The 13,521-nt window shown below is 46.8% G+C and overlaps 1 protein-coding gene across 1 annotated transcript; it reads right to left on the reverse strand.

The window, feature by feature from the left end:
* Nucleotides 1-5,466: 5,466 nt before the first annotated feature.
* On the reverse strand, nt 5,467-7,739 carry LRRN1 (leucine rich repeat neuronal 1; the record flags this gene model as incomplete). The annotated part of the gene is made up of 1 exon (XM_084269405.1): nt 5,467-7,739. The coding sequence occupies one exon, from the start codon at nt 7,737-7,739 to the stop codon at nt 5,589-5,591; it is 2,151 nt and encodes a 716-aa protein (XP_084125531.1). The 3' UTR covers nt 5,467-5,588.
* Between the last annotated feature and the right edge of the window lie 5,782 nt (nt 7,740-13,521).

Consider the following 13,521-nt stretch of genomic DNA (forward strand, 5'->3'; position numbering starts at 1 on the left):
GATCCAAGCTCTTAAGTCTGAGTTGCTTTTGAAAATTTTCCTTAATGCTCAGTTGTGGCTTTTCTGAAGTTTTTATTCTCATGCACTTCAAAAATTGTTATGATGAGACTTTTATTACGATTCGGCATTCCTTTGGGCTACTTGACATTAATACACCTAGTACAAATGTTAGGGTAAATCTCCTTTACCTTTCCAGAAACAAAAATCAGACTTCTGATGCTTTTGTATCAGTAGAAAACAATGACATGGGTGTTAATTTGCTCCCAAGGGTGAGCAGCCAGGGACCTGGAGCAGAGATGGGGACAGGTAGGGGTTCTGTGGGAATGTACATCCAATGTACACTGCTGCCTGCCTGAAGCACAGCCTGGATCCGACTTTACTGACACCCAGCAGCATCTGAGGTCTCTGAAGGAAAAGGGCTGAAAGAACAGGGTGAGGATGAGGTGAGGGGAGAGGTTGGTGGGAAGCAGGCAGCTGCAAAGTTGAATACAAATTAGATGTCCTTTATTGTCACCTCGTGAGATCTCGTGATGATGGAGGCTGCAAAGGGTTTGCCCATGCCAGGCAGGTGTGGGGCCAGCTGGGACCAGGGAAAGGCTGACTGTGGAGCAGGTGGATACCAGTTCTCAGATGTAAAATACTGCAGTAGCTGGGAGAAGCAGGAGAGGAGGAGATTAAAAGGTTGAGAGTTGAGGGGAAACACAAAATGTTCCCTTCTGTCTGACACTGCAAGGAAATGTTATCTAGGGCTTGTGGGACTGGGAGTTTCTTTCCTCGGGGACACAGTGCCAATAGTTAACAAGCACCATGTGCAGCAGCGTTGGAGGTCTCCAGCTCAGGCACTCTGGGCTTTCCTGAAGAAAGTTCACAGCAGCACATTCACCTTGCCCTCAGTCCTGGCATTTCCATAGCTGTGGGTGCTGGCACAGCCCCAGTTGTGCTGTCGGCATGGTGAGCATGAGGAGGTGAACTCCAATTCCAGCAGGAGTTCATGGCATTTGTTACGGTGGGTCATGGAGCAGTATCACAGCTGCTCCTGCTGCACTGGGTGGGTAAGAGCTCTGCTGGCACTGGTCCTGTGTGCCTGTGAGCTTTTCCACCACAGCTTGCCCATTGCACACGTGTCCATCGTGGTGCTTTGCAGGATGGCGAGTTGGGTACAGAGAGACGTGCCCCAGGGACTGGTCCTGATCCCATACAGGGTGTGTCGGCTGGGGGGATGTTGCAGAAATAGCCCCCAGTTGCTTATCCCACCTAGTTTTGGGAATCTCACTGCAGTGGTCTGGCCTCAGTCTTGCTTTCAAGGTTGGCAGCACAAGGAAAAGGAGTTGCCTGATGGGAACTAAGAAAGATGTTCCTTTGACACTTACAGCTGGCCAGTGGCAACGGGCAGGTTTATGCACATCTCACTGGATCAGAATTTATCATCGAATCCCAGACTGGTTCGGGTCGGAAGGGACTGCAGAGGCCCAGCCCCCTCCATGGGCAGGGACACCCTTCACTGGACCAGATTTACCAGCCTAGTTCAGTTTAACCCATTTACGAAACCAGTGGCCAAAGCATTGGCCTTTCCCTAACTCTGTAACTAAACACACACGTGTTCATGAGGCTCATGAGAACTGCTGTGTCTGTGCACTGTACTCCAAGCTCGTGGCCATGGCTCATGGGTGCACATACCCTCCCTGAGCCCAGCGGGCTGTTCCAGCTGGGGTGAGGAGATGGGCAGTGGGTTTAGCAGGAGCACTGCACTCCGCTCTGCAGTGAGCAATTTACTCTTCAGGGGACTGAAATATTTTACCATTGAGCAGCCAAGGGGAAGCAGCATGGCGCAAGTTTAGTTGGGTATGAAATATCTCCTCTCACCCAGCACTTCTGAACCCTTAGCCAAATGAAAGATAACGATGGCTCTTCCTGTGCTGCTTTTACAGTGGCCACTCTGTCTCGGGTTCGAGCAAACCAGGGGAGTTGTTCTGTTTTCAGCAACGAGTAGATGGAAATAAGCTTTGAAGGCAATTAGGCAGAGTATCTTCCTTTGTGCTCACAACAGCACAAGGCTGAAGGTTATTAGCTGAGATGAGATGCCATGTGTGATTCAGCTCTTGGACCCAATGGGGTTTTTTTAATCTTTTATTTGCAAAATTTTTGATTTCATGGGGATCTACACAGAATGGTATGGGGAGAGGTTACAGGGCTGGAAATAGTTCTCACTGGTGGCTCTGTGTGCAGAATTTGCTGTGCTAAGTGGGTGCTTCTTGGTGCTTAGCTGTTCTCCTGCATCATCCCAGCTGCATCAGCTGCCCTGAAATACAGGAGGTCAGCACATCCTGGAGAAGCGTGTGGCTGTCACAGGGCCATTTTCTCCTGCTGTTCCGCAACAGCATTGCTCCAGAAAGATAACAAATGGCATAAAACTGCCAAATAGGTCTGCAGGGAACAAAAGGCCTGTTATTTCCCTGTCAGAAAGGACCATGTTGAACATGGCTTTGCTTCCCATACCCCTGGCTGCTGTTGGCGATTGCTGATCAAAGCGCTGAGTGTTGCCTCATCCTGTGGCACAGCCACACGTATCTGCCACCTTCCTCTTCGGCAATCACCATGTTTCTGAAACTGCCCTGACAGCAGAATGTGGCCAGGCTGACCCCACAGACACCCTCAGCACAGTTCCTGGCATGGTCTTGTCTCCAGCAGCAGGGACCAGTTGATACGAGGATGTTTGAAAGACAAGTGGGGCTTAGGAAGTTGTGTCACTGAGGATGGGAGGTGGGGACAGGGAGGAGGAAGAGCAGAATTGCTGTTTTAGAGGGCAGACCCGTGCTTAGGTTAGCTCACGGTGACTGATGAATACCTTGGACCCAAAGTGGTCTGATCTTCCACAGCCTTGGCAGGAGGCTCAGGTACAGCACTGTGGGCCTTGTGTGACTTTCTGTGTATTTGTGGTGTGGCTGCACAAAGGCTGCAGATGGAGGAAGGGGCTTGCTCTGCACCGTCTGACACCTGTTCAATTAATTATTTTCTAAAGACAATTTTATGATGTCATGCTAGTTGGAAGCCATAATTTTGCTGTCAACCTTGTCCTCACTGTGTCCTTTGCTCTGGAAAGAGTAGAGTGAATCTTAACTGCAAGAGAGACCTCAGTTTTAATTCATCGTGCCTGCTGTAATAATAGAGGCAGTTTTAAAGTTAGAATAGCGTACAGACAAGGTGATAATTATTGCTCTGAAGCTTTTCTGGAGAAGGCAGGAGGAAATTTCCCATTAACATTAGAAACAAATACAGGAGAAGGTGATGAGTAAATGCTTCCCCCATGCGACTGCTCCGTGATCAAAAGACACTTGCCTAATCCCAACACCTAATTGTCACAGGATTAAAAATGTATGAGATCTCATGAACATGTAAAAGATTGTGTATAGCAGCATGAGTGCCTGATTTAAATGCATAATTAATGGCTTTGCTCAGCTTTAGGTTGAAATGCAAGATCAACAAGGCACATATCCAAGAGATGTGCCCAAATTTGGGCACCAAAGCAGCTTGTCAGTGAACCTGCCCTGAGCACTCTGTCATTTCTGGACAGAATCACAGAATCACAAGGTTGGAAAAGATCTTTAAGATCATCAAGTCCAACCGTTCCCATCCTACGTTAACCCATATCCCGAAGTACCTCATCTACCCTTTTTTTAAACGCATCCAGGGTCGCTGACTCAGCCCCTCCCTGGGCAGCCTGTTCCAGGCCCTGACAACTCTTTCAGTAAAATTTTTTTCCTAATGCCTGGCCTGGCCCAGCTTCATGCCATGACTGTTGGCTGAAGGGGAAAAAGAAGTTTGAAGCTGCTTGTAGATTCTGGGTGGGATCTTTGATAGATTTGCCAAGCTTAGAGACCTTAAAAACCTGGAAGCAACCTCAAAACTCAGGCAATCCATTCTTTACTGAGAACATATTTGGTGTGTAGAAATGTGTGAGAAGTTAGGTGTTGGCCATAAGGTGTATTTGGGTTGTCCCCAAAGCGGAGCCGTGTCCTTCACCGGGAACCCACCCTGTTGTGACGCGGGACGGTCCCCGCGGGGACCTTGGGTGGAGGCAGAAAAGACAACGGACAAAGTGTCTGTAGGTTCAACTGCAGATTCTGCGTTTATATTGTACCCGGTGCAGACGGGGAGACCCCGCTGCGCCCGGAGGCCCCACACCTCACACTCACTCAGGAACAGACTCCAGAGGTGACTTCAAGCCTGTGTGAAATCCCGCTCAGCCTCGCACCCCAGCGCATTGCTGTCACCTATCTCAGCTTCTGCTCCTCAAGGAACACCAACCCCATTCGCTTTGGGTTTGGTTTCTAAAGTGTATGCCAGGATGCAACTGTTCCGTTTCAGTTGGGTAGCACTGAGCTGCTGGGGGTTTTCTGTCCTAACTGATCACGATGACAGCTAAATGTCAGCTTCATTCCTGTCGTAGCTCCAAAGATAAACAGAAAAGCATAGAAAAAGGAAGGGGGTTTGTTACACGCTGGGTGAATTCCTACTGCTGTGTACTTTATGCCAAACAGTTTTGATTCTGCATGTGACTTCCAGTCCAAAAGCCATCCCCATACATTTTTCTGATGAAATGCTTTTCAGCATTTTGCATCTACTGCAGAGAAAACACTGCTATGAAAATAAATGCATTTTTAAAAAGCTGCAATTTTGTTGCAACATAATTCCATTGAGGAAAAAAAACCCACAATATTTTTATATAACATTTTGGATATATTTTATGTCAAAACATGATCACCAGTCAAACCAGTGACATCTAAACCCAAATACATCGTTGTGACTCCTAAAATAAAAAATCAAAACAAAAACTAAATCACCGAGTGTTGGTGATTGAAACACAAAGAAACTCTAGTATTCTTCAAAAGTGTCTACTAAATAGAATAAAAAGAATAAGAGAACAATTAACATTTAGTCTGTTACATTAAAAAATTGGATGTACATATTTCTATTGCCTGTTAGCTTTACCTAAGCCTTCTCGACTACTACAAAAATAAAAAGGAAAAAGAAAACTCCTTGTTCAAAGTCAAAAAAACATTCAAATCAGTTGATACAACATTACAGTACAGTCAAACTAACATCCTTCAAGGTCTCCTTGTCTCAGCGAGCGAGTCCTCAGACCGGTGTGACAAACCTAGTTCAATGCAGTCTCAGAACTGTACGTTAGCTCTGCAGGATGCTGTACTCTACTGATGGCTTCGGAAGGATGGGGTCGTGCTACTGAATCAAGGGTAACCCCTGCTCTCATTAATTTTATTCAGCATTGTAGTTAGAACAGCATTAAATTTAGCACAATAACTAAAAAAAAAAAAAAGAAAAAAAAAAGAAAAAAAATGAAATTAAAAAGAATTGGAAGCTAGGTGAAGCTGCCATTTGTGTCAAACAATTGCGATACGCTATACTAAAAAACTGGGAACTCTCCACCTGTCCTCACGGCTCTGCCACAAACTAGCAAAGTCAAAAATACAAAAGTCTTCAACTTCTCGTTTTTGTTTTTGTTTTTTTGCAGAATAAAGCAAAAAAAAGTCTTTGTGCTCCTTACTACCAGAAGCAAAATATCCTCTGAGTTACCACATGTAATAGCTTCTGGATGTGTCGACTTGGGTTGGCTTGGTCTCTGCAGAACCATCCTTGTCTTTTTCACTGTCACCTTCCCAGAGATTTATAAGTGGAGGGTAGAGCTCATTCAGGGGGATTGAAGAGGTCTTTTGCATATATTTTTTCAGTGAGTGGTGGTAGTTTTTTCTCTTAAATCTCTTTGCAATATAAACAGAGACGGAGGCGAGGCTGATGACGGCAAACATGGATCCCATCACTGCCGCCAGCGCCGTGCTGGTTTCCTGGTCTGAAATATCCAGAGCAAAAGCTGCGTTCTTTGTCGTGACGTTAACACAGGACTTCTGTGTTTGCTGGTGGATGTTGGACACCGTTAGACACACTTCGTAATCTGTAGAGGGCTGTAAGTGCGTGAGGTTGTATTCGTGTACGTCAACCGGGACCCTGGCAGTGTAGGTGATGTGGGGGTTGTCAATCTTCATAGTGGCCGATGACCATTTCAAGTTGGAAGTCATGACGTTGGAGTTAACCTTCCAAGAGACTAAGATGGAGTGGGATTCAGCTTGCTTAACGTAGATTTTCAGAACCTGGGTCCCATCCAAAAGCGTCCCGTTCACCCGGATAGTAGCGACCCTCGTGTCGGCCCCTTCTATGTTCTGAGCGACACAGGTGTACCTCCCAGAGTCCTCAACCTGGATGTTGGAGATTTCCAGGGTGCCTTCGCTGCTCAGCCTGTATTTATCAGAGAGACTTTCGACAGTGACTTTATTGCCCAGAGGAGTGACCCAGTAAATTTCCGGTTCGGGTTCTGCCATGGCCCGACAGTCTAAAAACACCGTCATGCCGATGTCCAGGTTTAAGTGATTGGGAAAGGTCTCATGGGAGATCATTGGAAGACACTGCTCGTTGGAATCCTGTATTAACACTTCCTTCACCTGCTGCCCTCGGTACTCCGGCGGCATGGCGCAGAACATGGAGAGAGGCTCCATGAACCGGATGTTGGTTTTGTTTGAGTTGATCCAGTGAATGACGCAGTCGCACCTGAGCGGGTTACTGTGGATGCTGATCTCACGCAGGTTCGGAAGGGATTCCACTGTCTTTTGGTAGACAGCATTCAAGGCATTGTTGTTGAGCATCAAGCTCTCCAGGGCAGGAACATTGCGAAAGGCCAGTCGATGTATGTAAGACAGCTTTGGGTTGTTGGTGGCCTCGAGCTTTGTCAGTTCAGGCAGGTTGTCCAGTGCATACCTATCAACAGAAACGAGTTCTCCCATGTTATTGATGCCAAGCTCTTTCAATCTCAGCATGTTTTTAAAATCACCTTCTTGAATTTTATGAATTGGATTTTTGTTGAGGTCCAGGAATTTTAAATTTGGAACCTTCTCAAGTGCCAGCTGAGGAACTTTTACCAATTTGTTGTCATAGAAGGAAAGGCTTTCAAGACTATCCAAGCCCACCAAGGCGTTGCCAGGAATGTCTGTGAGATACATTCCTGCCAAAACTAGACTCCTTAAATTTGAGAGTGGTTTGAAATTCATATCTAGTATTCCAATCACTGGATTTTCTCCAATCATGAGAATCTCTAAGTTAGGAGTGGAGTCAAACCAGCGGCTGTCGATAACCTTTAGTTTGTTGGAGTTGAGATGTAATCTCAAAAGATTCTTCAGGCCAGAGAACGCATTTGCAGAAATGCTGCTGATCTGGTTGTGGTTTATATACAGCTCCTGAAGGTTGCAAAGGTCTTGCAAGCAGTAGTCGGTCATCTCCGTTATTTGGTTTTCCTCCAGGTGCAAGGTAGTCAGTTGGGTGAGGTTTGAGAGCCCCACGTCTTTGATACTTGTGAAGTTATTCTGTGAAAAATCCAATTCTGTCAAATTAAAGAGCAGCTGGAGTTCGTCTGTGGTCTTGGCAATGTTGTTGCTTTGTAACAGAAGGACTTGAGTGTCACTGGAAAGGTTGCTGGGGATTTTTGTTAGCCGAAGGTCATTGCAGTCAACCGTTGTGGCTTCCCTGTACGTTGACTGTGGTGTGAACCACGGCCTGATTTCACACACGCAGAGCTGTGGGCATTCGTTACTTTGTATGGAAGACTCAGTTAATGAATTCGTTAACAATTCTAGCACCAACTGGCAGACAGTTAAAACGACCCTAACCTTCGCCATGCTGGTCAGCTAGCGAGTTCAGCTCCCCAGCCCCTTAAAACCACAGCAGAGTGAGAGGCTGATGTGTTATCAGCCAGAAAGCGTAAAGCTTGAAGTTTAAGGTGAGAGGTTTGGACATCCAGGAGGTGAAAGGTGATTTGCTGAGTTTAGAGAACACAAATGGTCTGAAGACTCCCAGCTGCTCCTCTCTGGTCCAGAATCTTCTGCAAGTCAGTGTCTGAAGATGTTCCTGGAAACAGATGAGGATACATGTTATGCTCATCTTATATACACTTTATTATTATCATTTATTTTCTTTGTCCTTCGAAGAAAAACACCAGAAAACAATCATTATGTCAACATTCCCCTCTTAGGAAAATCCTGGTCTGGTATAGTTAAGGTCTGTAAGTTTGGAACTCTCTTCTCTTTGGGATTTACACCAGAGAACCAGGTTCTCTGGTTCTGTAAATTCCAAAGAGAACTCTGTTTCCCAAGTGATGGTAACAGTGTACACAATCCTCTGGAAATAAACCTTTCAGATACCTTTCAGTTTTACTCTGCACTATTGGTTTGGATGGCTTGAGAAAGGGGGCAGATGGAGGATAACGGGTCTCAAGTGCTTAAAGCACGATCCTGATGGGAATCACAGGACGAAAGGGGTTTGGAAGGAACCTCTGGAGATCATCGAGTCAGGGTGCCAGCAATGTCCCCAAGGTGGTGGAATTAAGGCCCAGGAAGATGTTGGTTTATAAGTTTTGAGCTAATTCATCCGACTTAATCAAATCGGTTCCAGATAACAGCTTAGATTTAATCCAGCCAAGCACCACGCAGCATCAGTAAATGTGATTAAACGAACGCACTGGCCTTATTTTAGCTGTCTGTGCCACACTGTGCAGTGTCTGGGAGTTGTTTACCCCCAACCCAAACTACTGTGTGAACCACACAATTCCTGGCCTTTTAGCCTGGAGTTACTCGTGCAGGGGCATGTTTGAATTAACCCCCAGCAGCAGCCAGTGTGCCCCAGAAACATCTGCTGTGTCACGGGTCTCCAGTCACACAGCCAAGGAGAATCGCAGAGGAACCTTTCTCATTCTCCCTTGATGGAAAAAGTGTTGAGAACCTGTCACCACAGAGCTCCTGGTGTTGCTGGGAAAAGCCTGGCTCGTTTTGTTCAGGCAGCAGCTGCTTGTGCTCCTGCTGGAGCTGTGCTGCTCTGGGGATGGAGCACAGACTGGCTGGGTCCCCCCCCGGGAGCGCTGAGCCCCTCACTGCTGGCTGATCAGTACTCTGGTATCCCACACTGGAGGTTCAGTGGGTTAGTGCTGCTGTTTGACATGCTCTGGAGATATTCCAGACCTGTCTGGATGCCTCCCTGTGTGACCTGTCCTAGGGACCCTGCTTTGGCAGGGGGTTGGACCCAATGATCTCTGGAGGTCCCTCCCAACCCCTACGATGCTGTGATTAAATACGGTGCGTACAGGAGCAAGGCTTGTGACAGATCAGGCACCAGGAGCACACCTCTGAACATTCAGGGTGAATCCACACACCTCCTGCTCTAATGGCTGCAGCTGAGACTTCTCAAAGGCTTTTGTCTGCTCAGGTAACTAAAATAATGAAGCTGTGCTGTATCAGACACAGAGCAGTGATAACAGCAGGAAGTAGTGGCTCTTTCAATTAGAACATAGTGAAGCCTCACCCTAGTCAAAGCCCAGGAAAGCCAGGACTACCTAACAGACTAACACAGCTCTCAGAAATAGTTTTTGAAGTCATTGAGATCGTGGTGAAAGGAATGCCATCTACACCAAAATCTGATCTGCATAATAAATAACAGAACTACTTTATTCTATTTCAGCTTCTGCTCTAATGCTCAAAGTAGAACCCACCAAATAGCATTTTTATTTTGGCATGCTCTTATTTGTTCTGTGGTTGTATTTTGGAGGAGGGGAGATGGGTACGTCAGCCAGAACGTACCTGACCCTGCTGAGTTAGATTTTCTCACTGGTAGCTGAGACTTGAATGAGAGATGAGAAGGGGGATGCTGGAGGGGGAATGAAACAGATGTAGAACAAACATCCCTTCTCAAATAACTTCCAGCTGATGGGAGAGTTGAATAAGACATTAACTGTATTTAAAAAAATAATAAACCCTAGCCATGGCACCACAAAATAAGGACTATATTAGCATAGAGTGATGAGGAGACTGGCACAAACTGAGTTAGGCTGCCTGTAACGGATGCTTCCCTCTCTCAGGATGCATGTGTCGCTGACCCAAACCAGACAGTTATAGGAATACTGATGACATCTGAAGTTTAATTGATTTAATTCTGGATTTTTCAGATTATAACATTTCCCACTTAATACTGCAAGCAGTGATTTCATCCAGCAGCAATTTTAGGTGGTCCAGGAGGTGGCCTCAGCTGCCACCTACGCCTGGTTGGTCCCCATGCAGGGGATGGCTCTGGGCCCGCACACAGCCTTGGGCACAACCAGTCAGCACCAAACCAAATGCCACTGCAAGAGGCAATACAGCTCCAAACATCCATGCCTTTGGAGTCTGTAACTTTTCCCTGTGTACTGAAGAGGAAGAAGTCCATCCCTTACAGAGCTATGGGCCCGGAGGATGTTTCAGGACTGATTTAGCTCTGATGTACTTACACAAATCATGTAATACTTTAAAAATTAAACTGCCCAAAAAGAGATTTTGAAGCTTCTTCTAAAACATGTTGAAGCACACTGAGATTTAAAAAAACCCAAACAAAACCCCACAAAAATGGCATTCAGTCCTTCCTCTGCTGAATATTTATATCCTCTTACTTGCACATTGCATTTATTGTTCATCCTTGGTAAGAAGGCATTTCTGGCTTTATTGAATAGAGCTCTGGGTTTATGATCACTGCAGACATATGATTTTACAAGTTACTGGTGACACTTCCTCTTCTCCAGCTATTTTCTACTGCAAATGGATTTAATTTTCTTTAACTGGAAAATGTTCTTTAGAAATGACCCACACATTACAGTCTCCAATCTCCCCCAGCCCTGGGCAGCTGGATGATGCTATAAATGAAATACTTCAGTGTAATCAAAGAGTAAATTCAGGTGGGCTCCACAGGCCCCAGTCTGTTTCAGTGCTGTGCTTCTGTGAACAGCAGCCCAGAGGCCACAGCACGAGGGGAAGGCTGAGCCCTGGACTGCAGCTTTAGCTGCTGCTTCTGCTGTAAACCCATCGGTTGCTCTGATAAAAAATAGAGGCAGCCGAGTGAAAAAGTGTGCTGAGGTGCTTTGTGTAACTCACAGCACCAACTGCTCTTGTTCCACTGCTTGTATCTCTTTTATGTATGGTGTGTTTGGCCATCTCTGCTCTCCTGTTTGGGAGAAGCTCTGCTGGGTGGACACTGACAGCCATCCCTTTGGCCCCAGAGGTCTTGGCTTTCCAGTGTTGGCAGGACTGGTCCCAAACCTCTCTGCAACGTTTAGTGTCCAAAGGAATCAAGTAACATGGTATTTTTTCACCAGAGGAATATGTTTCCTGAACGTTAGACTCGGGTCCCAAGGTCCTACTTGGAGTTATAATCCCATTTCCCCAGACAAACACTGGACGAGAGACGTGTGACAGACAGAAATCTCTTCTCCCTTTTGTCTGGAGGACAACCAAGCTTTGAAAACAAAACCCTTGACAGCACACGGCGCCAAACAGCCACCACTGACTAATCTCCAAGCTGTGTGGATAAACCAAGGACAGCTCCTGGGAAGGTTCCCAGCTCCTGCCATCAGGGACTGAGCTAAGAAGAATCTGAGCATTACTGTCTGCCCCCTTCCTGCGAGACAGCCCAGTGTTTCCCCACCAAGATCCTTCCTGTATGAAGATGTTACTGTTTTTAATACCAAACTAATCTGGTGTGTCCCTGGTGGGTGCAGTCCAAGCCAAAGGCAGGTCAGGGATCAGTCAGCCACATTTTTGGCTTTTGAAGGCCAGGGAACATTTAGACACAGCCATGGCTCTGGGTGCTCTGGGTTCAGGAGAGTATCCAGCCTCAACCCCTCCTTAGGACAGTCATATCACAACTTCCTTTTTTTCCTTCTAAAAATGATATTTAATGTGGGTCATGTGACTTAACTACGGTAAAAGTATCTTCTAAAAATACTGACTGTGGAAACGTCCCCGAAAGATTAAAGGGGCATCACACCTTTCTTTAGGGAGCTCCTGAGCCTGTGAAGCTTTTAGTGTTCTCTGCCTTCCCTCTCATTTATTACATTCACATTTTCCAGTGTAGTAACAGCTGTTAACTTGCCATCAACAGAAATAATGGTTAATTTTACGGGAGAGATATGGAGGGAATTATTTCACTAGGGGCTACAGAAACGCATTTTCCATAGCACCTCTCAGTCTCAGAACCCACGTTTTTGTGAGCTGCTCTCTGGGCTATTAACTTCTCCTGATACTTCCAGGCAGCAAGCACGAGCATCATTCTGTGCCTCCCACCCTGGAAGCACAGAGGGACAGTTTGTGGTGGGCTTCCCTTGCCAGCTTGGCTGTGAAAACTGTTCAACACCACGAATTTCTTCGGCCCAAGAAATTCTGACAGTGGGAATTTGGTTACAGACAAATAAATGGCTCATTAAAAGTGCTCATAGTTAACTTGCCCACTAGAAAAAATAGATATTAAACATTTTTTCTTGGTAATGGGAAGACAAAGCGTTGTCAGGCCCTTGACAGCTGTATTAATGGTCGCTATTAAAAGCTGCTGGAAGGAGCAGCAGTGAGTTTGCACGTGGACACGGGGGTGTCTGCTCCCCAGCAGCCATGCTGCCACAGAACCTCCTCTCACCACAGTGCAGGGGCTCATTCTTGCAGAATTTCTTTTACACAGCAAATGGCACCAGCACGGGGTTTGGTTGGCAGCCACGGGCACACAGTGCCGAGGGGAGTCTGAGGGACCAGAGGGGGTCTGAGGGATCGGATATGTGTAGAAAATTACCTGGGCTAAGACAAGCAATTTGGTGTGCACTTGCTGTGAGGCCAAAGCACCCAGATCCGCATGCAGCACCCACCCAGCACCCACCCAGCTCTCCCCAGCAACACTTCCATGCATTGAGCCTAAGGAGTGTCACCAGGCTTTGGGAAAATTGTCTGTTGTGCTCCTGTTCTGCTAATGACTCCTGCAGCTCTATTGTTTTCCCCATCATCATCTTGTGACACTGACACCCTATGAACACCTCCCTCATCAGTACCTTTGGGAAAACTTGACCTTGGCTGCTGCATCCTGGATCCAGGTTGGTCATTAGGAAAAGGCACTTTGGGCAGCCTCATACCTGGATCTGGAGCACAGGGCAATGACCTGGTGTTGGTACCGAGGCAGGAGAACTGGTGAGGCTTGAGCTAGAACAGGGCAATGGAGAAAACTGAATCCAGACTGGGATCAATACAAAGTGTCACTCTGCAGTCAAGGAAAAGAAGAGCCTGGTTGGACAGGGCACACTGAAAAGACTGGCATGGGTGGTCTGGCAGAGACCTGGCCTCAAGAGCTACTTGTGCTGGAAGTGATGCTGGAGATGAACTGGGCCATAATGAGCTGGGGTTGAGTTCATTACAGTCATAGAATAGAATCACAGACTCATAGGATGTGTCAGGTGGGAAGGGACCTTCCAAGGCCATCTAGTCCCACCCCTGCAGTGAGCAGGGACATCTTCACTAGAGCAGGTTGCTCAGAGCCCCATTAAGCCTGACCTTGGATGTCCCCAGGGATGGGGCCTCCACCCCCTCTCTGGGCAGCCTGTGCCAGAGTCTCACCGCCCTCAGAGGGAAG

This window comes from Gallinula chloropus, assembly GCF_964237585.1.
Source record: "Gallinula chloropus genome assembly, chromosome: 12".
Lineage (NCBI taxonomy): Eukaryota > Metazoa > Chordata > Aves > Gruiformes > Rallidae > Gallinula > Gallinula chloropus.